This window comes from Aythya fuligula, chromosome Z, assembly GCF_009819795.1.
Source record: "Aythya fuligula isolate bAytFul2 chromosome Z, bAytFul2.pri, whole genome shotgun sequence".
Lineage (NCBI taxonomy): Eukaryota > Metazoa > Chordata > Aves > Anseriformes > Anatidae > Aythya > Aythya fuligula.
Genome location: NC_045593.1, coordinates 30,867,764 through 30,895,169, shown reverse-complemented (window position 1 = coordinate 30,895,169; position 27,406 = coordinate 30,867,764). Strand labels below are relative to the sequence as shown.

At 36.2% G+C, this 27,406-nt stretch overlaps 1 protein-coding gene across 3 annotated transcripts in view; it reads right to left on the bottom strand.

The window, feature by feature from the left end:
* The window catches only part of UHRF2 (ubiquitin like with PHD and ring finger domains 2), an 85,601-nt gene that overhangs the window by 20,491 nt on the left and 37,704 nt on the right, over positions 1 to 27,406 (bottom strand). For all 3 annotated transcript variants that reach the window (XM_032206176.1, XM_032206174.1, XM_032206175.1), the window contains exons 5-8: positions 11,073 to 11,182; positions 5,186 to 5,372; positions 1,064 to 1,187; positions 575 to 682 (exon numbers count right to left, since the gene is read on the bottom strand). In XM_032206176.1, the coding sequence (XP_032062067.1) occupies positions 575 to 682; positions 1,064 to 1,187; positions 5,186 to 5,372; positions 11,073 to 11,182 (529 nt within the window). The remainder of the gene's footprint in view (positions 1 to 574; positions 683 to 1,063; positions 1,188 to 5,185; positions 5,373 to 11,072; positions 11,183 to 27,406) is intronic.

Here is a 27,406-nt window from a genome sequence, read left to right as displayed (position 1 = left end):
GAACCTAAGAAATATTTGCAACAGAAAATGAGACAGTGCAAGAAGTAGCAAATGCTGAATGGACAGCTTATGTCATTACTAGTACAGGCTTATGCTGTTTTAATATGTTCACCTGCTTGAAAGAATAGTTGGATGTCAGTTATGCATGACCAAAAAACCTAACAGTTAGTCAACTTATAGTGATATCATCTACTGCTTTTGAAATCCACAGTCTACATTTCTTTAGTGGGATGACCAGTTCACATGAAGGAGAATTCAGAAAACACTTTACTCTATTCACTAAGTATTCCACTCAGAATTTTAATATGTGAAATTTGTTTATTCTCATTACAACAGACTTCTATTTAAAAATAATTCATTTTTTTAAAAAAACACTACTTATTAGCTGTATTATAAAATCTGTATGCTTCTATTTCATTACAGTTGGCATCACTTCCAGTATCACACTGTACGTGCTTTATCTTGTCCTGGTGAAAATGAAAATTATCAATCTAAATTTACATTAGTGTCCAGCACATTTATTATTATTCTTATTTACTTCAACTACAGCTAATACTGAAGCAACATACCATACCTGAACTCTGAATTTCCAAGTTGTCCCAACAGGAACACCAGGAATAGGTCCATAATGATTTGAAGGAACAATCGTGCATTCCTTAGTGCGACCAACACAGGCCATGCCCTAAAAACACAGAATGACTTAATGTTATAATATTGAAGACTACTTGAAAAATCAGATACAGATGTCAGGAAATCTAATCATTATAAAAAAATACATACTTAAAAATGCATTAACAATTGTTAAAGAAATGTTTTAAGTAATGTGTGTTCATGTTTTTTGGGGGGAGATTGGGAGTTGTTTTTTTTTTTGCTTTTACCTCTAGTCACCTTAATAATTCTTCCACTGCTTTAACTGTCAGTAGATAGTGGGCAGGATTCATCATTGTCTCATAGTCTGTGCAACCCAGTACTGAATTTTGTGTAGTGCATATAGAAGTATAATTACAGATGTAGCACATACATGAACAATCAGAGTAATAGCTATTTCTAAAACACACTCTACCTTGCCCCAGTCTCTCTGGCTTTCAGTACTGGCAGATGGCATCTTTGCTTTCTTTTTACTCTGTTTGAGCTTTTCTCCAGCCTTTACAACTTCATTAGAATCATTTTTGCAGGAAGGACAATACCTAAAAAAACGGTTTTAGTAAATTCTCAATTACTTCATAATAATGGCAATACATTTCCTGTAGCCAAAATAGTGTCAACTGGTTTATCTTGACTGAATATTTAAAGCTAGCAAATATATACCAGTCTCAAGCAGCTGAAGCCTATAGTTGAAAAAAAAATGAACCCAACATGAACAAATGCTGTCAACTTTAAAATAGGGCTTTTCAGTTTTTTTGAAGGTAGAGTGTTAGAGGCAAAACATTTCACTATTCTTTCTCACATGATGTGTGAGACGTCCCCATGTGTCCTGTATTCTCTCTTCATTCTGTCCTCTTTCGTTCAGACCATGTAAAGGAGAAGATAGCCGAGATTAGAGTATGCTGCTAACCAGTGCTCGGGGTTTGTTTGTATGTCCTGCCCACTCTACCCTTATTTTCTGCTTCTACTGTACTAAATTTCACTGCAGACAGCTGAATGTGAAACAGAGCCAAGACACCATGTAATATGGGTAGACAGACAGACATACAGGCACACACACACACACACATTCATATTCATTAATCCTACCCCACAATGCCTAAGGCACTTGGAACACAGCACTGGGACTCATTCCAGCTAACACAAAGCCAGCCTGATAGGAAAGAAGGAGATAGCAGTACGCCGTGGCTGCAGCAGAGAGAGAAGGGAGGTACACTGGCCGTTTTACTGCTTCTAAAAAGATTTTCATCCCACTCCAGGAATGCTAATGCAAAGATAATTAATTGTCCATGTTTCTGGCTTCCATGGCCTAAGTTTGGCCCACAAGCTGCTAATGGAAGACACCTGATATAAAATAACATTGATAACTTAATTTAGATTGCTACCACTACTGCTACTACTACTACTACTGTTTTGGATTTATGACCTTATGCATTTGGTTATGAACAGAAGATTTAATGATTAATGTCCACAGAAACAAATTTCACTATGCCAATAAAGGTGATGAGCCAGTAAGACAATGAAGTTACATTGATTACAAGAAATGAAAAATAATACAAGATGTTGAATTTGTCTAGCACTAAGACTTTGGATGATATTACTGAAGTTGTTTTGAAAAAAAAAAAAAAAGAGTATGCAATGGCCACCTACAAAGAAGGAAGATGATAAAATGCAAGTTCACAAGGTGAATTTAACAGTGGCATCCCCTGCTTTTTGATAGCATAACCATATTACCTTAATAGCTTTTAATATAAGCTTCTCACAAAATATTAAATATTGTTTAGCATATAGGAGGGCCTCATCTCTGCAAGAGAACCTTATTATAATTTCCCAAACTGCAAGTTTATCCCCTGCACGGAGTTTGCCAAATCTTTCCACTTCCAAAACAAGCAAGATCTAGCAGGATGTTAAGGATCACATGGCCATTACCCTTTGCTACTATGTAAGAAGGGAGAATGCAGACCTCCTCTTTGCTAGGAGATCCTGCTTTGCCCGGTGTAACTGAGCTACTTCTACATACAATGAAGCATTAAGACTGAAGAGGGCTGGTATTACTAAGTATCACAAAATAACTACTATAGAGCCACCTCCGTAACAGTACCTCTTCCACCCAATGATTTCATCCACAGATGCAACTATTTGTTTACTTGAATAAACAAATCTTAAGGCTTGTATTGTTACACAGCAGACAAAAACAAGTTAAAATGCTTGACAGCCTTTTTGCAAGACATTTTATATATTATGAATATGGTTTTTAGATTATATGAATTAACCTTCTGCTACTTGTGGAAATTCATAATCATTTTGTGAGGAATGCAAGTAGAAGGGTCTAAACTTTTATGTAACCCATGACCTGACAGACTATATAGGCTACATTTTCAGTCAATTCAATTTTTCTGTGGTTGCCTACAGAACACCACATTTCCTGTAAGGAGGAAAACCATCCTATGGATCTATGCTATGCAGTTACAGTCATGCTATTGGAAGAGGGTAGGGATATCTAAGAGGGTAGGGATATCTAAGTAATTCCAACACTTCGAAAAAATTTGCATTCTTCAAACTTTCTTTGTAGCTCTCTGAAATTGATGTAGAATAACTCCTAAGAACATCTTCTTAGAAGTTTTTGAAAAAGAATGGGTGCCAGTGAAGATTAGAACAGTAATGACTAATCTGAAAAATCATCTGAGGCACCCAGCAGTCCAAGATAATCTTAGCACACTAATTAAATCAAAGAGACACTGGTGGCTGGTGAGATTTCAATGTTAGTATCCTAACAAGCCTATCGAACTTGCTGTGTATCTGAGGATACAGAAGAAACTAGAGAAAATAAATAGTTCTTGGATTAGAACGAAAGATTTTGTGACTTTGTGTGAAGAGGGTCATTGACTTGGAGCATATTTATTTTCTTTATGCGAAATTTAACTGTGATTAATATTGGAAAATAAATGAATTTAACTGTTGCTGGAGTACTGGATTTTGGGAGTAAGTAACTGAAGAAGAATGGATGGACTGAACAGATGTATACTTCCAGCCAGGTGGTCTCATTGAACATTCTGAATGAAGTCAAAAAAGAACTTCTCAGCTGCTATATCCAAAGGGCAAGCACTATGAAGTAAAAATGCTGTATAAGGACTGCAGTCAGGAATAAACCATTTGTGTGTTGAGAATGGTTTCCAACATGACATCAACTCATTAATGTCGGCAATTAGTAGGAAGCAAGAAGATGCCATATACAGCAAGAACAATCTCCCCTGACAGTAGAAAACTTAGGGATAGTTATGACTAGTATGATGCATAATACACATTGCTGAATAAACACTGTCATTTTGCACATGGAAGAAGTGGAAGGCACAGAGGCAATATTGAAATAAATGCTATTCTTAATTCCAACTACCATTCCAAAAAAAGTGGATACAATGCTTCTCATTGCAGAAATTTCATAGGACAAAGAAAAAACAGTAGCCTCAGTATTGCCACTGAGAAATACCTATCACTGTTAATCTCTCAATTGCTTAATCACACATTGGCATAAATATAGAAGGAGCTCAGAAAAAATTGATACCACAGAAAACAGGCACAGCATTAGTGACTTTCCAATACACAAACTTACTTTGCATGCGGCATCCACTACAGTATAGTGGATTGAGTTACTTATTTCCAAAGAAGGTTAAAACTTCCATAGCACTTTAATGGATTTTTTTATTTGAAGTGTACCGTTCCACAAAAATTAATCACAAGGCCCAAAGATATTCCATAAAACGTAGCCATAGACATCTTAGACATTAACTGATGTCTACATAATGGAAAACTTTACTTAAATGAAGTTCTATTTATTACTCATTTATAAAGGATTAGCATCTCACATAAGTCACAGGCAGGTTATAAATATGAACAGTGTAAATTGTAGATAGCTAATAAGGACAAAAAATGGCACAGTGCCCAAGATAACTTACTGGGCTGCTAGTGGTTCCATGCAGACTCACTTCAAAATACAGTTACCTTGATTTGACAATGTGAGTTAGCTTGGTTTTCCTGCTGGCAGAGCCAGGGACAGTAAAAAGGAGAACGGCAAGCTGGTGGATCTCGCACAGCAGGAGATATGAAAGGGGCAGAGGCAACCAGAAGACAGGGGAAGGTCTCAAGGCCAGCAATAGTGGCAGAGGATACAGTGAAAGAGAATGGTGAAGGAAAGAGTGTTGTTCAAGCAGTGGAGCTTGAATGAAATTAAGAGACAAGGGAACAACCACTGTAAGTAAATATAATCAGATCAGGCAATGTCCTAATGATCGCAGTGAATAAAATGAACATACCTGTTTTTGAAATTATGTAATGATCATTAAAGCTTACTACTAATCCTTTATGAATGATTTAAAGGAATTATTGTGACAGAAAACATAATGGTTTACGTTAAGTGGACAGATGAATAACACACCAGAATTACAAAAATTCTTCAGTAGTGTCTCTTACGAGGTGCAAATAACAAAGAGGTACCTTGTGCAGAATGGTAATATAGATAAGTAAATCATCCTTGTATATTTACCAGTCCTCATCTTCTGGTATCTTGCTTAAGGGAGGGTTCAGGCAGTATATATGATAAGCCATATTACATTCATCACACAGGAGTTGCATGTGAGCATCCTGTTTTCCACCACACAAATAACATGAACAAAAACGGCATTCCTTATCTGGATCAGCCCTACAGTGCTTGCACTCAGGGCCACTTTTTCCTGTCAAAAACAAAGAAAAAGTCAAATGCCATGTATCTCAGAAAACTGCATTACTGTATCAACAGGAAACAATTCTTTCTGCACATGAACACTTTCCTCTTGAAATTTATGTATTTATTCTCCCCCCCCCCCCCCATAATAACTTTTATTTGACTACCTAGGCCAACAGGATTTTTTGTTGTATAAACCAGCAGCTTCTCTTATTTTCTCCCCATCAGCCCACTGTGCCTCACTGCCTTCAACATGACACCAGCATACTGCCTACAGATGAAGCCTTGAACAATCTTTGGTTGGAGTCTTCTTAAATTCAGCTATGAAAAAACCCCAGTTAGGAAATTGGTAACAGTCAAATGCAGACAGAACTACAATCTAGAACAGCTTTCTTTCCCGTAGAATTAAATTTACAGTTGCATAAAAGAATTAATAGTCTAAGATCATAGTCCACCTCAAAATCACCAGTTGTTCACAGCAGCAGTTTAGTTTACACACAAAGAAACACTAACTTTCTGGTTTAGCTCACTTGGAAATTTGGACTAAATGAACACTGCTATGAAAAAAAAAAAAAAAAAGACACACACACACACACAAAAAAATGGCATTTGTTCCCAAATCATTCAGTAGCCTAAAATAATGAAAGAGCAGAACAGAGAACAATTAAGACTTACAGGAAAAATGTTTGAAACAACTGGGAAGTCCAGAGAAATGAGAGAAAACTTCAGAAGAGAACTTGATCACTGCTCAAACAATTCCTTCATTAAAAGAAAAAAAAAAAAAAATCACAGAATCATAGGATATCCCGAGTTGGAAGGGAACCACAAGGATCACCAAGTCCAACTCCTGTCCATGTTCAGATGTGTTCTGTGTGAAAGACATCTAGAAATGCCATGGAAGTGAACTTGACCTTCAATTAGCCTAATATAATAATTAACTGAATAATTCCAAGCTGCTCTTGAAATATCATCTTATCTGAAAGAAATAAATGTCTTTGAATCAGAAGGCACAGAAAACTACAAAGACTATTTGAGAGTTTGGAGTTGGATACAGGAAGTTGCAGAATCTAGACGCCTGCAATAATACAAAGACTTTTTTTTTTTTTTTTTCTGAAAGTTTAGAAGATAGGAAAATAGAAAGGCTTATTAACTAACTTTCTTCATTCATTCTGTGAAGTTTACAACTTGTAATTCTAGATCTCTGTTCCTACTGTAACATTCTATAATTTCATTCACTTGGATGGACAGACTGTTTATGTGAAGTTTTGAGACAGTTGCAGACTGTCAGAAATACTATAAAATACGAACAACAACCTTTTCCTCCTTCTGAAGAAGTGATAGACATCAAGGTAGATAACGTTCGTTCCTGTTACTACTTCCACAAGAGAAAGAAGGTGAGCGGGAATACAACGAAGAGTTTAAGACAGATGAGGAAAATCATAGGTAAAAACATTTTTAGTACTGACAGTGGCCATCAGTTTGTTAGAGTACTTTAATATGTACTCTCTTTGTGTACTCTAACTGGGAAATCTCAATACAAGCTCAGAAAAAGGAATAGGGAAGACAGGGCCACAAAATGTTCTCAGGAGAGCAATTCTGGGAGAAAAAAATAACCATGTGTTATAGTAGTTCAGAAACTGGAAGAGCTGGAATGCCAACACTTAGAATAAATCTTCTTGTAAGTCCATAGGCAAACTATCTGAGAAACTTCTGAACTGATTGATAATGTCTACTCAAAAGGGCTATTTGCCTAGAAGGACAGTCTGGCAGACAAAATCTGTGACAGACAAAATTGCCCCTGTCATAATCTTTGCTAAAAATACCCCCAACTTATTATTCATTCAAAAACTAACACTTTCATTCTCAGAAACAAAGACTGAATATGTCCATGATGTCACAGGCAAATTCATTAATAACAAATTTGAAAAGGAGGCCCATTACAAAAATGCAAACTATAAACCAACCTGCTCTAACCCCAAGCCCCATACAGCCTTTAGGAGACAGCATGAACTAAGAGTATCACACCAAAAGAGAAGGGCACAAGTGTCAAATCATAACATTTAAGAAAACATTGCCTGTTTCCATAAAAGATTTAACCCTTAGTAAAAAATAGGGTTTTTTTTCATACTAAAGGATGTCTGTCTTTCTGACACATTTTTATGGGAGACTAGATTTTCTCAAACCTCATGGATACCTGCCCCCAGGTTTGTCTCACTAGAAGGGGACAATACTATTCAGGGACAAGTTTCCATCTGCTAGTAGCTTTATTTCATATTTTTTCTTCACCATGAGTTATTGTTTAAGTTGCTGCCTTCAGATGCTGGAAAGCCTATCAAGTCATTGTAAGATAGTTTGCTCACATAACATAAAGATTTAAGAGCCGATTCCTGACAGAAAGAAAGACGAGGTATCTTCTTGATATATCCAGAACAGTTCTGGATACTTTTGCATTTTTCCTAAGCATATGGAGAACAAAAGTCATAACTATGGGATTGCAGATATCTCAGCCCCTACCTGCTGGGAAAAAACCTGCTGTCCCAACTGGATAGACTTTACAGAAAATGTGATCAGCACAGATCAGAATGAAAACCTCTGTGGGAGAAACTCCATACTGAAAGTCTTTTAAGAAAGTGGGACCGGAATACCAAGTGTTGTGCTACCTCTACTGTCCTTCTGGATGATATTGAGCAATGTTCTTATCTTCACAGGTGGAAGACGTACACCTACATTGTAATGTGTAAATTTCTGTATGGGAAAAGACAAAAAAGCATCCAAATGGAAGTGATCTTCTAGTCTAAGACTTCTCCCACAGGGTTCATTTGAAGAGAAAACAAACAAACAAACAAACAGACAAACTTAAAGAGTGCTGATGAAACAATCTGTACATGGCTGTACCTGTGGAATTTCTCAAACAGCTATGCAAAACTCACTGATCTGTCCAAGCTATCAACATCAATTCAAGTCGAAGTTGAAGAAATCCCAGGTAACTGGTCACTCCTTTGAAAAATCTTAGAACTGATGACTGAGCTGTCCCTAAACAAACTCATACTCTATCTCATCTGAGAAATAATAGGCAAAAGGAAATTTATTTTTCTCTATATCTTACCACCACATGTTGTCTAGAATTATGTAATTTACTGTTTTCTGTTACAAAATCAGTTTCTTAGGTCAAAGTTTAGTAACAATCTCTTTTAAATATATATGTATTTCTGAAAAAAAAGACAGAGGTCTATGTATTTGTTCAGTTAAACAACACCTGAAGTTTTCAACATTCTTCAATATACAAACAAAATGCAAACTTTTGTTTTCATTACATGGCTTTAATTTCTTACATTTATGCTTTACCATGTTTGTAACTGAAATGCACTCATTATACCTGGCATATTGGTCATATGGAGACAGGTCTGTTCATCCCTACCAGCCAGGTATACTTTAGTTGCACTTATTATTTCACTTTCTCTTTTTTTTTTTTTTTTTTTTTTTTTTTTTTACTGGAAGAGTTACCTCACATTTATTGCATAAATCTTGATTTTTTTTCTAATTTATATATACAAGGCCTCATTAACATATTACCATGCTCAAGGAGTAACAATTTCCCTGTAGAGATAGCCTACAGTGTTTATATGGTGAGGATGATTTCCTAAGTATGCATACTAACTTTTGGAAAGGACACAGCTTCATTAGACAACAATATAGTCAGCACATATTCTGATTCTGCTCACAGCAATCTTATTTAAAGACAGTTAATTCTTGAATATCACATGATACTATTGTAAGAAAAATCTACTGCTTTTCATAGCATACAAATAAGTTAAGATAGATGTCCATGTACTGATAGATACATGTGTATGTCTTTTAATTTTTTTAAATGCGAAGTAGGTTGAGCACGGCAGAAAGGCAATGGCTGTACTATTACTACTTAGAGCTCAATTGATATGCAGTGTTGTAAATCAACAATGACAAGACAGTTTACCACAAAAATTAGAACCACAATAACAGAAATGGAAAGGGCAATGTGGTGAGAAAGATGGACTCAGAAAAAAAGAACAGTTTATGAGAAGAAATCAAACTAAATTACCAGATCAATTAAATTTGTAGGTTTACATTTTTAAAGTTTATATTTCTATGTTATATTTATTTATGTAGGTTTATAAACAACATCCTGAAACAGGAACATGAACAGAATGAAACAAAACATACACAGAGGTGCTAATCTCTATACAGATAGCAGTAAGTGAGTCATTTAAGCAAAAAGGTTACAAATGACGAAATAGGTATAAAATAGGAAGGGAAGGAGCTGTACGTGAAAATAAAGAGCTTGAATTTGAAATAGTAAAAACAGCAATCATCAGAGGAAGCACAGAATGTAAAATAAATAAATACTCAAGCCAAATCAGATGGTCCCAATGTAGCTAATTTTGTATAGTCAGCAATATAGTAATTACTCACTTCCTTAACATGTCTATACTTTTAAAAATTAATTTAGTATACAGAAAACGTGGGAAAGAACTAAACAAACTGTAATAATTTTATATGCCCTTTAAAAGGTTTTGTAAATAATTATACTTGAAAAATAAATAGGTTTGTAAAAGCAAAGCAGTACCTATACATTTTAACTTTTCTCATATCAGTTTTTAAAATAGAAACGTGTTTTAAGATATTGCAAAACCCCTTAAATTATACAAAGAGAAGATAAAAAGAATGTGCTGTTTATTTATTTATTTATGCATTATTATTTTTTTTTGTAAGTAACCTAAGGAAAGTAAATCACAAGCAATGAAAAATGAATTGTGAAAAGTTTATTTACAGAAAGTCATATTTCAGCTTTTAAGAAGACAACTTCAAATGCAGTGTGCTTTTCTAAAAATTTTTTTAGACGCATACAAGTAAACAGTAAGTACACTAATTATTGTGCACTAATAGCTACATAAAAAGATTCCGAAAAATACTTGCCTTGGCATCAAGAATCTAAGATATGATGTATCTGCTTCATTTTTTAATTCAGTAACATCTATTAGTAGAGCTGAAGATAAATCTCTCAGTTTCACTGTCATAAACACCATCTTATCACTCCTAACTTCAGTATATCTTTAAAGTTAGGATAAAATGTCCCACCACTTTTTAGATAATGCTGCCACCAACTCCTTCCATTGGCTGTGGGGAGGATGAGGAGGTATGGCATAGTTATTTTTAGAAGGTTTTACAGGGCGAAATAATAATCTAAACATTAATTATTTGGTTTGTTTGTTTGTTTTTTTCATGATACTAGTACCTCTGGTACAAACTTCTTAATTTTATTTTTTAATTCATACATAATAACAGGTTTAAAGAGCAGCATTACAGACTAATTCTGTCTTTGGCATTTATTAATTTATTAGAAGTTTAAATGGCATGTCCATTGCCATAAAAGTTCTGGTGACCTGGACACCTGTCAAGTAACTTAACTGGGATTATTAATTCATTTTGCACAGTTTGTTTGGAATATTCCCATTACTCTGCTCATGACAAAGATGTTAAAATCTACCTTACAAGAAATACACCTTTAGAACAGAAATCTAAAAAGAATTCTATGTTACTACTTTCCTGTGCATGCAAAACCTTTATTATTACCTCTGCAAACTCCTTCTTCTGCATTTTAAATACACATCATTCAAGTATTCCATTTTTTATATCTATTCAAATGCCAAAAACGAAAACAAAAAACACATACTTTTGAAATCTCCATCACCAAATGTCAATGGATAAGCTCCTGGCTTTTCAATCTTGTACATTTCTTCTATAAAAAGGATTTTACAATCATTTATTGTGTCTTCTGGGCCTCTGAAAAATAAAAATAAAAAGTACATTCAACTTGGTTTCTCAGACCTAGACTCTGTAATTTATGACTCCCAAGCAATGGAATAAATCTATGTAGCATCTTTTTTCATTGTTGATTCAGTCCACACACAAAATTTGGCACAGTACTAACTCTACCAAAACCAAAACATATGCTCTTTACACTTGCATAAACAAAAGACTAGCTCATTGCCCTCGGATTACCTGACTGTCACATCACAGCTTGTAACTAAGTATGTCCTCCTTGACAGCCACCCACACCATTGCAATTCTCTAAATTGTACCTCTAAACCTACAAACTATTTTGCTGGCTGATCAGACAAAATCCTATCCTCTTGAATAAAGCATGCTAAATATCGTTGTGAAGGTACACTGTCAGAAATGAACTAGATTTGTGACTTACAAGATACAGTAACAGATGTTACTTGGAACCTATACAGCAAGAAAAATGATAAAGGAGATCGTTTAAAACTCTTATCACCAAAAGAAAGCTTCAAAAACCCTACTTTGACTTCTAAAATGTCTTGGAAAACTAAAATCCAATCCTGCAAACACATGTACAATATTGAATTTCAGATACTGAGATTAGTCCTGTTAATAACAGATTTCTGTACCAGCTCCACTCATTAGACCTCAGCGATAAATAACAAATACCCTATGACTCCACAGCCCTAATGCTAAAAGCCTTCTAGAGATGGATTAGGGAACATAATGTGTAAAGTGAAGGTTTTCACTTTCTCACATGTATTTACTAAAATTCTAATCCAAATATAAATGCATTTAGATAGAAAAGGTTAGAAAAAAAAAAAAAACACACAACACTTCTAAAATGCTATCTATTCCCTCCTCACTAGGATAATAGAGTGTGTTCTTCAACTACCTCTTCTTCTACCATATTCAATTTACTACCTAATTTAGAACTGATTGTGAAGTTTCAGTATAATGCATATTGGAAGCATTTATTACTGAGCAGTCTCACTGACTTCACTGAATTGTGTTATTACCTATTGAGCAATCTGACAAAAGAGAAAGGAATCTGCTTGCTGTAGAGCTTTATTTCTTTTAGAATGATACCCAGCTATTAAAAATAAGTCTGAAGAACTTTTGGGTTTGTTGAACTTCTCTCCTTGTCAAAATTTACTCTTTTGAACTGCTGCAATCCCTATTTTGATTCTAAAAGACCTCTTCAAAATCTGAAATTACACAAGCAACTAAAGGAATATAGACCAGGAATGCCATAGCTTTAATTATGACGATTATACAGTTTAACATTTTACCAAGCCTGTGATGTTTGTAGTTAAAATGTCCGGGGAGCACTCTGCAACACAATATTTTTTTTTCTTCTCTCCCATACAGAGACATTGGATGTGCTGGACATAACAGAGAAGCAGTAGCACACAGTCAGCCTATTTCCAAGTTAGGAAAGGGTTAAGATTACACAGGTTTTTGAAGGCTTTATTATGAATGAAAAACAAAACAAAACAAAAAACTAACACCTATTTGAACTATGTTGTGCAAGATTCTGCTAAGCAAAACTAAAGTGTACTGAATCATTACAGAGAAAAAATGAAAACCAATAACATTGAAGATACTGATAAAATATTGCTAAACTGGAGACTACTTTCCAAGCAAACACCACCAGTAAGATAAAATGCTATGTTTCTTTCAAACTGTACAAGTGTACACCATCCTGACAATATGTATAAATAGGATGAACAAGTCTTACAAGCCCCATTGGTAGGATATTTTTAAGAAATAATCACAGAGATAATCTAAAAATTCTTGCATAAAGATCCAAGTGGCATACTCCTACAAAAAGTTCTAAGCCACAAAACTACAACAAACTATAGATGAGCAAGGAAACAATATATTATGGTCCAGAGCAAATAAGGCTAACTGCAATAACAGATCATCTTCACGACTAACACACTGGTGTCTGGGATTCGTTACCGAATATGACCAGATTCACAGGTCTGAATGTGTTGGGGAGCATGTATACTGCTTCTAAAAACAATGTAGGAAAGAAATGCACATGCACATACACTCACAAAAAGTATGTATCTAGTTTAAGTAAATCCATTTAAATGTCATCACTGTTTCTGTCCTCTTTATTGCTGATGCCTAAGAGCAGTTTTACTATCAAAGCAAACATGAGGCCTTTGTGCCATTCAAAGTTCCAAGCAGCTCTAGCCAACGGAAATGTAAATTAGAACATTCTTAATAAAAAGCTGCTATTTGTCTGTTAATAGTTTGTGGTGACTCAAATCTGGGACTTGACCATTTATTTTGCTTGAGGGTGTGCCTCTGCTTCTTCAGTAAGACTACAGTTCTCAGAAAAAAGAAGCAAAAAAGGAAAGGCTCTGCTCTCTCCCCCATTTCATTGTCTGCTCCCACCACTTCCCTTGTGCTGACTCCAGTTCTTGGACTCTGCCACATGCTGACTTAACTAAGGCAGAAGAAAACTAAGCCAGGAAAAAACCCACAGGCAACAGAACTCTTTTTGGTGGCCCTGAGATCTGCAGTGGTTTAGATCTCTATGGAACTGGAGTCTGAGAGGACTTTGATGGTGTCTTGATTCACCACGATTGCCTTTTACATGTACCAACAATTATTCACTTTGGCATATGTATTTATTTGACCCTTTTTATTCACTTCAGTGTTTGGAGGGAAATACTTCCCCACTTGTTAGTCATATGCATAAACAGAAACCGCTAGCAAAACTGAGAGATTTTGGATATTTCAACAGAACATACAAACACTACATCAATGCAAACATCTCAATCTGACAGAGAAAAGCTTATTTTCCTCACCAAAAAAATCATGTATTTAAGATAAGTTTCATTTGCACACTAGGGGGCATTGCTTAAAGCAGTTCTATACATTGTGGAAACATCCTTCAGTTTTATTTAAGTTTATATGCAGTGCAGTAAATGCAGGAAGGCAAATTCCCTGCATCTCAGTCTGGATGAGACTGTATGGTCCAACCACTCACACTAGAAGGCTGGGCTCCAGCTTCTGTCATTGCAAAGTATGCCTCTGACAACACACTTCTACTCTGTGCATGATCATGACATTTAAATTCCTCCAGCTGTCACCACATCTGCAGTTCTGTTTAAGGCAAAATCTCCAGTTTGGGTTTAAAGTGAACTATGTATCTAGAAAATCCTCCCTGAAACAGATAAAAGAGCACTTCCAAGAATAACTACCCCTCTAAGAAGGGCTTTGGGGACCAGTATAGCACCGCAGGTAAAGTGAGAGTGGAAATACCTCTCTTCTGTAGGACCATGCAAAAACCCTTCGTATTATCTACAACACAAACATAAATTCACAGTCATAAAACGCCATGCATTCAAAGATGCGCAGATCCTTTTCAAATGAAAAAATGTATACATAATCTCTGGCAGAAAACATAAACAAACAAATACAGAGAGACATTCTCAGAGTATCAAGGTTTCCCTGCTTATTTTCTGGAAGAAAAAAAAAATATAAATTACAAAACACACCATCAACAACGAAAAACACCACCACCACCAACATCCAAAAAAAAAAAAAAAAATCCACATACAAAACAAAACAAACAAGCAAACACACACACAGAAAAAAGCTACCAGCAGTTCTTCTGACCCTCTTCAATGCTATAACCTTGTCATGTTAGGACGTTCCTTATCTATACCGCGGCTTGACTGCCTATCCAGCTTGATTCCTCTAATAGCTATTTCTAATATAACTCATAAGCAGTGGATGCATTTTAAAACTAACACATAGAATTATGCTTTATTTCTCCTAAATAACACGAAATTTTACATTCAACAAACCACGTGTACCGATTTGAGTATCTGTATGCATACAAAGAAAAACAAGCAAACCTTAAAGTTTAAACAGATCTGTATGGGAAAGTCAGAATAGTCACAGAAGTGGAATACATTGCATTTTAGTAAGTGTACAACTACAGAGGTATCTAATGAACAGCTGAAGCATAATGTATTAAATCAGTCAAAATTTTGTCAGGAAATGATACTGACATGTTCAATGTAAACCAAAACATAGCTGCTACAAATATGACTCCCATATAAAAAGGCATTTTCAAATTCTAGTTCATTTCAGACAAATTTCAGCCTATTTGCAAAGCTTATATTCCCTCAAGTTTTAAATCTTGCACATGTTCAGTATTTGTGTGGGTTTGCCTGTAGTACTCTATCACTGTTATGAGCAAAAATGCTCCTAGGAAAGACTTGTAATGTTTCTTTCCCCTGTCTCTACATTGCCTTATTGTCTGGAGCTGTTTTACTTTAATTTAGCTCATTTCTTACAGCATTTTCTCCAGAATTTAGAAAGCAGTATCTGGGAAACCAAACCAAACCAAACCAAACAAACTTTACATTGCATGCAATTCTCTGAGTACAGTTTTCAGACAAGAAGAAAGGTGGAAAAACACCATAAAGCTGTGGAAGCAAATCTACAGATGCTTGTGCTATTGCTATCCATATCTATGGGGAACAAGCCAAACCTGAGCTCAGTAGAATATTTACTAGGAGTAAATTCCACTAAAGACAATTTAAACTATTAAACTACATTGATTTAAACTGTTAAACTATTAACTACATTGATTATGTCACTGTTTCCTTCAAACATGAAGAGATTTATAATTTGATTCAAAGACGTTAGTAAACTAAAAGGCACCATGTCAAAAAGTTTCTGTGAACTATGCAGAAGCAAAGATTTTAATAATCAATTTCATTACCAAAAATCACATGTATGTCAACCTCAAAGCGCTGAAGCTCACCAATACTTCTTCTATATCTAGTTAAGTTAAACAAGTCCTTTATCTAATGCTAGAAAACAGAATTCTCAAAAAAAAAAAAAAATCAATTGTAAGCAGGTAGCAATTGGTAAAAGTTTAATTTCCTCTCATAGCACTGCTATTCTTATGACTGCTCTGATACCTAGATGGTTCCATAAAACAGACAAAAATTAATAATTAATAAAAATCTGATAAAACAGACAAAATTAATAATTTCTATATCACATATACAGTGGTCATGGTAAATGTCCTTCTCTTTTGGGTGTCACTTGCAAGTTTCTTTGGGATAAGGGCACTCAGAAAATAAACTCTAACAAAGTTTTTCCTGAAAGGAGTCTAGTATTTGAACTTCAGAAAACATTGCATTTTCTGCTCTGAATGAAATAAGTAGCAAGCAAACACTACCACATACATTTACAAAGCTAGTATGTTCCAGTAAATACCACAGTTGCATATCCACAACTACAGAGGAAGTTCAACTACCATTGTGACAACTGATGGCTAAGAAAAAGTAAGTTTGCCTTACCAAAGCTGAAAAACTCAGCTTAGCTATTTGCTCTTAAAAGACTAATTTTTCTATCAGCCTACGCATACATTAGCTTTAATGACCATACATAACTTCTCCTTAAAAAAAAAAAAAAAAAAAAAAAAAAAAAAAAAAAAGGATTATCTAGTAAAACTGTGGTCATATTATTCTGTGAAATACGCAGAGAAACCTTTCTAGACCTTTCACACAAGACACCTTTCTACATTCCTTCCTACATTCCTTCACCTTACCATAGTAAAAATGAGATGAAAAAAAATTAAATTATACCTTAAGCATAGTAAGTAAGACTCTATTTGTATGTCATGAAAGCATGCTAAATCCTCTGAAGAAATTAAATCCCAAAACAGGGCCAGCCAAACCCTGCAATACAACAAAATTCCTAATACAAGCTTTCCTTTTCGATAAGTTAGCCACAGACAGAGAGAAACCTTCAATTGAATCTTCTTATATCCATGTTTTTTGTTTGATTGATTGTTTTTCCATCTTTCTTTTTATATAAACCTTCAGTTTGCAAAATACTCTAGACTAATGTAAGCGCACTTGATTAGAAATATGTTATCCAGGCAATATCCTTGATATTTCAAAGGTCAGCTTTAAAGAAAACAAAACCTGCTAGAAGACAATTACCACATTGTGAATACTCTATTGGATCTTATATTCTGAGAAATTCATTTTCAATTGGTAGACCTATGTCTGGCATTTTATAGTTTTATGATTTTATCACATTGAAATTAAAAAAAAAAAAAAGAATTTCCACATGCACTGAGTCAAAACACACACCTGAAAAAAAATATAAAATTATATATAAAACTAGATATAAAAACTATAAGAATTACACTATTGGAAAACAAAACAAAACAAAACAAAACAAAACACAAACACATGGGTTATATTCACACAGTGAATCTCTAGGTCTTCTAAAGACTGGGGGTTAGAACTAGATGATCTTTAAGGTCCCCTTCAACCCAATCCATTCTACAATTCTATGATTCCAAGAAAAAAAGCATTGCTCACATTAAGTCATGTTTGCCACTGACAACTAAGACTTTTGTCAGCATCTGTGGTTACCATCAAAGGGTCCAGATCAGCAGAGATACAGCCACAATCAGAACAAAACCTAACAGAATGTAATGTCAGCTATGATCAGCGGAAGTATGAATTCATTTAGCAATTGATACAGATATCAAAACAGGATCAAATTTACTACCACATTCAAAATCTGTATTTTCATATGCACTGCTTTGTTCACCTTCCATTTATGATCAACCAGCATCCATTCTGCATTTGCTAAACTTTCAGCAAGGATCTTTCTATTTTCTCCTGCACCATCAAACAGTTGGATACCTTCTTGAGAACTGTGCAAGAAACCTTTTCAATATTACCACTCTCAAAGCTAGAATTTAGAACTTAGTAAAAGTTAGAACTTTTACTATCATTAGAATTCTGACAGCAATTGAGATACTCATGTTCCTAAGTTCACGTGTACCACATGTACCAGAAGCATGTCCTTGCTTCTTTACACTTTGTGCTTTCACATCTGTCAACTGCATGAATTTGTATCCTGACTTACTCAATGTACACTCTTGAAAGTGGGGATTGATTTTAAAATAGATAAAACTTTTAAAACTTTTTAAACAAGAGAAAACGGGCTCCTGAACAGAATTCATGAATAATGTTTAAAAAACAGTACTATAAAAATACTAAGAATATGTTATAATCATTAGGCTAGAGAATTAAATTAGTGCAATTAAAATAAATAATCTCTACTGAAACCTACTCTTGAAAATCAAAACATGTTCTGACATTCACTTTAACGTGTTTGCTCTAAGTCACTATCAACTAAAATAATGTTTCTGAAACTAAAACAAACACATGTATAAGCATTTATATTTCAAAAATGTTAAACTGAAAATATCACAATGTGATATAAATTACTACTGCTTGCTTTACATTTAAACATAATTATAACTTTAGCTAAACTGCAAACACGTAATGTTTACACAATTAAACAAAGGTTAAACATACCAATAAAGCAATTACAATTCTCACCAGATATGACTAGAGATTAGATTTTAAACAGGCTTCTTTTAAAAGTGACTTACTGAATCTTCCCACATAAAAATAGCATGTTACATTGATAATTTGACCAAATCTTCTAGGTTGCATTAAATTGCAAAGAAGTTCTTTCACTTTGTATTGCATGCAAACTGAAAAACAGACAATATTTTCAAGATTGTTTTAGAATATTCCACACTCATTTGGTTTATCATGAACATACAAATGTAGTTGCAAAATAGAACAGTACTAGTTGTGATTTTAATTCAATTTTATTTATTTTTATTACATGAGCGACTATAATGACAAACATATTAGACAACTTTTCAACTGTGCAAAAATTTCATTCCCATAAATAAATATATGCTTAGAGAGAGAGAGCACTAAGACAAAGATAAAAACAAAACTATTTTCCAGGATACATTGAAGACTGTACTGTCAGAAATGTCATGACCTATCAGGAACCCTTAAAGCCACTAAAACAAAGCAAAGCAAAGCAAAACAATCCCTATCCACCCCAACCCCTCTCACCCTCTTCCCTGACTGCTAAACCTACAGATTCACATTATGGATACAAGTGCAAGCCAGACAGCATAATACTTTGTTAACCTCAGAAGTAAGCATAATGTTTCATGCATTTATAAATCATCATAAGTCATTGGTCAAGACTCTGAAAGAGAATCTTCCTTTGCAGGGACTATCCTTTTTCCTTAGCCTAGGAACTGCAAAGAAGATGAGTATTAGAAAAGCAAGCAAAAACTTAACACCTGGAAAATGGGGAAAGCACTGGCCTAAGAAAATAGCAAGTTACATTGGCAGATCCTAATAATATGTTTATTAGGGTAGCTCAGGAGCATGACTGTCCTGTGCCATTGACCAGATGGAGGAAAAGGCAGTAAATGAAGAACAATGGATCCCACGCACCATGCTGAGGACTGCCCACGGCCAGCCCTGCATCCACGTTGAGGATCTGTCCATGGTACTGCAGAAAGGCTCCTGGTTCAGGACCAGGGTGGGGAAAGGCCTTGACATGGTTACAACTCTCCCCATTTTGAGTCTCAATTAAGTTTGTTGTTTGCACTATCACAATGCTAAATGGCCAGCTGCAGATTCCAAATCCATGTTCAAACATGCAGGTGTTAACACCTAGCTGACAGAATACCCTGAAACAACCAAGTAAAAAGAGCTAGCATCCAGGGATGTTTCTGCTCAGAACAGAATGAATCTCTTCTTGCCAAGAATTCCTGAAAGTGAGAAAGTAGATCTATAGAGAGAAAAAGTCCTAATTAATTTGATACTTAGAGGGCAGTTTCTGATTGTGAAGTGTCTTCATCCTTTATGTTGCTCATTAGACAAATTAAATCAAATTTCCATGCCATGATGGCCTATTCCATTACTGCATGATATTAAATGCCCCATTCAAGTCCCTAATGGCTATTGCATAATGGTAATATAGCTTTTCTAGTCATTATGTGAATGTTTGGAGTTGGTCATGATACAATTATAATTCATTTTTACGTGAGTATATAACAATTTTCATAGACTTCTGGTTAAAACTGTTGAGAGATTCCTTCAGCGTCAGGAAGCTGTGGATGGGACAGGCAAGCAAAGGGTCAGGCATGATCAGAAGAGAAAGAATACAGCAATCAAGGCTGAAGTGTAATCACTTTAAGTGCAGATATCTAAAGAAGGAAATGCCAGCAAAACAGCCTTATGGGGAAAGCTCCTGTGCCCTTTCTGGGGAACCTGCACACCTGGCTGCCTCTCTGAAATGACTGTATACTAACGCACACAGCACGGGGAACAAACAGGGTGAATCACTGAAGTCTGTGTAATTATTACATGAGTACAACCTCACTGGGATGATAGAAGCATGGTGGGATAGCTCATGTGACTGGGGTGCTATGGTGAATGGATACACACTCTTTAGGAAAGACAGGCTATTAAGGCAAGGAGGAGAAGTTGCCCTTTAATGGCGACAGGTCAGTAACCAGTCAAGAGCTCACCGGTCAAGATCACCTGACAAAACTACATTGGTGATGCTAGTATTGCATCCACAGGACCTGGTTCTCAAGCACCTTGATAGGATGACACAGCAGAACGCAAGAAACATAAAAAAATTCTGAGGTGCAGTGACAACTTCCTGACACAGGTGATCAAGGAAACGTGGATGGCTAGGCCTGACTACAAACAGAAGAAATTAAATGTGAAAGAGGCAGCTTTGGCTGCAGCAATGATGAAAGGTTGGAATTAAAGGTCCTTAGAGGTGGCAGCAAGGTAAAAAGCAACACCACAGACTGGATTTCAGACAGCAGATTGACCTCTTCAGAGATCAGCTTGGAAAAATCCCACAAGATACAGCCCTTACTATTAAAGAATCCCGTTCTCCAAGCTCAGAAAAGGTTCATCCCCACATGCAGGAAATCAAAGGCATCAGGAGGCCTGCATTGATGAACAAGCTGCTCCTGACTAAACTCACACATAAAAAGGAAGTATGTAAGAGGTGGAAGCAAGGGAGCTGACCCAGGGGACTGTAGAGTTGCTGTCCAGCTGTGTAGTGACAGAGCTGGGAAGACCAAGGCCCACTTGATGTTGAATCTGGCTAGCAATGTGAAGGGCAACAAGAAAGGTTTCTAAAAACACTGAGAAAACATGGACTCACAACTAAATGTGACAGGGTCCCTGATGACAAAACAAAACACAAAAGGCAAAGGTACTCAAAGCCTTCTTTGCCTCAGCATTTACTGGAAAGATCAGTCTTCAGAAATCCCATGTCCCTGAGACCAGTGGGCATGTCTCAAGCAAAAAATGACTTAGCCTCAGTAGAGGACACTTAAACAAACTGGACACGTGTTAGTTTGTGGAACCTAGTAGGTACCCATGAACACTGCGGGAGCTACTTTTTGCCTGTACAGGGCCACTCTAGGTCATCTCTGAATAGCCATGACAACCCAGTCACACTCCTAAGAACTGGAAGAGAATAGATTTAACTCCTATCTTCAAGGAAGAGAATGAAGGAAGATCCGCTGACAGATCCAGGAAATGATGATTGTGAATTGTTAGCATGCACTTTCAGAAGGAAAATCATGTTTAAGAAGCCTGGTGCTTTTCTGCAATGAGGTGACCTGCTTGGAGGATGACAGGGGAGCAGATATTGTTGACCTCCACTTTAGTATGGCTGACATTGCCTCCCCAACATCCTCACAGACAAGTTTTAAGCATAGCTTCGGTAAGTGCACAGTACAGAGGATTAAAAGCTGACTGATTACCTGGGTCCAAAGTATTGTGGGGAATGGCGTAAGTCCCATTGGAAGCAAGCCACTAGGGGTTTACCTCAGAGGCTGATACTGAAGCCAGCTCTTTCTTTTAAGCACTGTCTTCTACCTTCACTAATGAGCTGAATGACAGGAACCATGGGAACCTATTGCATTCTCAGCAAGTTCTCTTTTAACACAAATCCAGGCTGATAAATCAACTGAGTGTGCTGTCTTTCAGATTGACCCAGACAGAGAATTTCATTATGTTCAACCAAGGGAAATAAAAAGGCACTGGTATAAAGGCACTGGTAAGGCCAAAGGCTGAGTAATGTGTCCAGTTCAGGGCTCTGCAGTATATGAAAGTTATGGGCTTACTGGAGCAATTCCAGAAAAGAGTCAAGAAGATAATTAAGGAATTGGAGCATCTTTGACATGAGAGCGTTTAGTCTGGAGTAGAGAGGCTTGTGTGTAGAAGACACTTAATAATACATATACTTATCGGAACAACACAAAGAACAGAGCCAGACTTGTCTCACTAGTGTCTACTGGCAGGACAAGAGGTAATGGGCACAAATCAAAGTACTTGAAGTCCCCTCTGAACATTTATTTAAATTTTATTTTTTTAAAGCAGTGATTGCCTAGACAGGTTGTCAAGTCTCTACCCAGATATTCAAAACCCAACTGGACATAGGCCTGGGTTGATCTCTCTCACTGATCCCGCTCCAGCAGGGGAGTTGGACTAGATCAGCTCAGAGTCCTTTTTACCCTTAATGAGTCCCCCAAACGTATACATATATTTTAACACTATTCCTTTTAAATTTTTATTTTCAGAAGGTTGAACATTATGAAAATTATGAATGTTGCTCATCACTTTCCTAGATTTTTTTTTAACTGAAGTTTATTCTTCCTCTCTTATTTGAAATTACTTCCCTCACTGAGAATAAAAAATTAAGTTTTGAAATGTTCCTAAGGATCACCTCCTAGAAAGCAAATCAAAAGACTCTGTGTTTCCAGGTCTGCATGTTTATTAGAAAAAAGTATAGTGTTACAAGTACTGAAGATGTTTGTGTTTTTTTGGTGTGGGAAAACAAACAAAACCCTTGAGATTCAAGTCAGTCCATTCTTCACATCCAAAATATATTTATTTCATTCTAATTATGAAATGGTTATCAAATCCAAGATATAACTTTTAATACATCTGTTTAAGGTTTATTTTTTTTAAGTAGCTAACGTTTTAACAAATTTTATCTGTCTTATCCCTGTCCCTTGTTGCAATTTAGATCCATTTCCTCCAGTCCACCTGACATGTATCACTAGGCTTCCCAAACCATCTCAGCAGCCCTGTAGAGCCCCTCAGAGATCTCCTCTAGTTTATCTTTTGTTTTTGTGTGCACAGGTGTCTGAGGTGGTGGATCTAGTATTCTTAATGCAGTCTAATGAGTACTCAATATGGGGGTAAACATCTGCCAACCTTCTGATTCCACTGTTTTTCGTATAGCTCCAATTTTTTTCATATAGGCCAAATATTGTTAGCCTTCATTACAGCAAGGACTCACTGCTTGCTCATCATGTTCACCTTGCTATCTACCAAGACCCACAAGTTCTTCTCAGCAAAGCTGCTTCCCAGTCAGTGCAGTTTTAACCTTCATAGCAGCAAGAGGCTCTGCCTTCCCAGGTTTTGGAGGACTCTGCATTTACCCTTGTTAAACTACGTAAGGCTCATTGTGAGCTCCTGCCTGCTCAGGTCCCTCTGACTTGCAGTACTATACTTGAGTACTTCCACCACTCTGCCAATTTGCTTTCTGTGAACTTGATGGTAGTGCACACCCTTGCCTCTGCCAGGCTATTGCTGAAGACAGAATACAGTACAGGTCCCATAACAGACTCTGGTAGTTCTCCCTTTCTGAGTAGTGTATAAACATTAAGCACTACTCTGAGTCTGGTTATTATTATTATTATTTTTAATCCCATGTAGTTGCCTACCTAACAAGATTACATCATCCTAATCTGGACAGAGTATTGTGGGACACATAGTTGAAAGACTTGCTAAAACTAAAGTAAATTATTTGTCCCCCCACCTCGGACAAGTGCTACTTGTTTTACTGTTGAAGGCAGTGAGGCTCATAAGGTATGATTTGCTTGTGTGTGTGTGGGGGGGATCCATCCTGGCTCCAAACAATCTTCAAATGGCGAGCACTTCAAAGAGGACCATGCTAGAGTTTTCCCATAGATTCAAGTGAGGTTGACTGGCCTGTAGCTCTATCTTGGCATTCTCAACCTTTGTCCTCTTCCAGTCATAAAGAGCCTCCCCTGATCTCAGTGAGTTTTCAGACTCACTAGAGAGCAGCATTACTACAACAGCACAGTACCCTTTGCACCCCTGGATACAACCCATCTGGTTCCATGGACCTAGGACAAACTCTTGCAAGTAATCGTTGACTCAGTCATCATCCATTGCTGGTGGCTCCTCTCCCTGAATGTTCTCACTAGGCAGAGCAGCCAGAGAACTTGTAGGTAGAGACTGAGGCAATTGTTACTGGTTCATCTGTCATACTCACAAACACATGCTTCCTTATTTAGCCTTCTACTGCCAATGCAGTAGTAAACGCTCTTTGTGTTGCTCTTGAGATCTCTTCTAAGTGTTCTTCTAAGTATCAACTGTAGATAAGGTTTGGTTCTTGTAACACCATCCTTGTATATTCTGAATTCCTCATTTACAACAGTTTCAGGAATACAACTCAAGTCTGGTCTACTAAATTCCAGTGTCCATTTTCTGCTACTCTTTCATCTATTACATCAGTATCTTAATAACCACTATTTCATGGTCAGTATAGCCAAAGCTACCATTAAGCATCTCATCCCCAGTACATTTCAATGAACAGCACATCCTACTGTGCATCACCTTGCTGGCTCCATCCTGTACCTGTATCAAGAAGTTATCCCTGCCACCATCCAGAAATCCTCTGACTGCTTGCATTTTACTGTATTGTCCTGCCAGCAGGTATCAGGAAGTTTTAAGTCCTCCATGAACACTGGTGCCTTGTTACTCAGAGACTTTTAAAGAAGGCTTTGTCCTTTTCATCACCTTGAATGGGTGAATTACCACTACGTCATCCTTTTTGACCCCTCATCCTGACCAACAAGATCTCTCTCACTGTTGCCATCCTGCTGAAGAGTTCCCTGTATCTAAACTTCTTTAGATCACTGCAACCTCATCTCATTTTCCTTGTTGTTCCTGACAAGCTTGCATCCATTTAGTTCTCATTCCAGTCACGTTAGTTGTCCCATCATATCTCACAGATGCAGAACTAATTGTTCCTGGTTTTTTTTTGTTTTTTTTTTTTTTTTGTTTGTTTGTTTTTTTTTTTCCAGGCTGTATACATTTGCATACATGCACTTGATATGAGTATACCTCTTTTATCAGTCCCAAGATCCTCCTTATTCCCACCACCCTATACCTTCTGCTTTCCACGCACATACTAAGCCTCCCCTTAACAAGGGGGTTTATAAGTCTCCCTCATTACCTAAAGCTCTACTCACCAGGATTCAGTCTGTTGGCATAGATGCTCTTATTCCACTTGAGGATGAAAGGCTTTTAGGAACAGATGGGAATCCAAATACGAGACCCACAGTATCAAAAGCCAAATCCCTGTCAACACCAGCTGTGCAGCTAACCAGGTTTTGATACACAGAATTTGCCTGCTTCTTTCATTTAGGAGGATTTGTCCTCCAAAGCCTTTCCCTTTCACCAGCAGGACTGAGAAGCTCCTACCAACAGCTGTGTTAATTAAAAAACATCTTATATGGGAGATGACGAGCTGCACTGAAGTCATGAGGAGGAGAGGAAGGAGTGAGATATGAATTCACCCTTTCAGAAGTTTTGTTATCTACAAGAAATATGCCATCTATGTCTGTGCAAGGAACTTTCAGGTAAGTTCTTCAGCAATCAGAATTCTTAGAATACCCGTCGATACCACATGAAAGCTATTTGGAAAAACAACTTCAAGTAAATCTTGTTAGTATTCCACTTATCAGAATAACAATGTCTTCTAAGATTAACCACCAGTAATCAAAAGACATTACATTAAAACAAACGAAATTTGAAGTTATTTTCTGTAGAGAACTATATCACAATAATATAAAAACATAAGTAAAGTACAAACTATAGACTGAAATTCCAAATCTAAGCAAGAAATGTTTAGTATCAGAGCTACATTATTATTATGTCATACCTAATGAGGTATGACAACATCAACTATGACATGTTAATTATCACTACACATAGTGAAATGGATAGAGAAATAACAGTAATATACTTTGTGAGTGTTAAAAAAGTTGCAACCACCAGTAACTTTTTTGGACTAGCTGTACATAAGACATTTTTTGAAGCATCCAGAACAGAGTGCAAGGCTTGTTTCACTGCTCTGTAATGTGTTTGAATTCTGTATCTCTGCAAAGACTAGAAAAATGATTAGGTATGACTTCAAAACCAGGAATTAAATATAAATGAAAAGTGTTGAAAAATTAGAATTAATTCTAATTAGAATTAATTAGAAAATCTAGAGATAGCATAAAACCTTTCTACAGACATCATACTACATTCCAAGAACAAAAACATGCCAGACATGAGTAAAAGGAGACTAGGCAAAGAAATGATAAATGGATATATCCTACAACAAAACAGAGGCGGTGTTCTAAATGGGGAAAATAAACTTTCAATATAGAAGATTAAACAGAAAACCAAGTATTCAAAAAGGAGGTCTACCTCAAAACAGAATTCTTTTTAAGGAGCAGGAGGCCTTGCAGAACACCCCAAAGAACTAAAAGAAAATCGATATATAACATTGACATTTTAGAACCCTTTCTATTACTTTCCATTATAGTTACTCAGGTAAAGACCTCAAATTAATTAAATATTCACTTGGTAAGAGGTATAAAACCTACAGAATTAACCATTTTTTTTTCTGATATTTTTGTATCATTCTGATGATTTAAACAAAAAGACATCTCTTGGTATTGAGAGATGTTCTTAATAAATCCCAATTTTCAAGGGCTGAATTCAGAAAAGTAAAAGCTGATTTTCACAAAACTACAGAACAGCTGAGTTTGGAAGGGACCTCTGGAGATTACACTGCCTGAGCAGGATACACCCTGTAAATCCAATTCAAATCTATTTGGAGGTGCCACATACACAGACCTGTATATAGGACCATGTGTATTCCATGACTGTGTGCTCATAAGCCCATTTGCAGTATGCAAAGCAGCCGTTTCCCAAATATTTCTATCGATGACATCAAGTACAAATTGCATATGTCTCAGGCATCCTACAGTTACAAATTAAATTTCAGTTCCAATGCAGATACGGGACAGATAAAAATTATTAATATGTGGTTAAGTCTTCTGTACAACGATGTCTTTCTCATTTTCAGTCTCACTTCTCTTTGGTAATGTTCTCTAATCCATGTCTGTTTCTCAAAACATGAACTAATGATGACAGACTGTAAAGGACACTTCCTTTAGGTTGTGATTAAGACATGAATAAAAGTAAC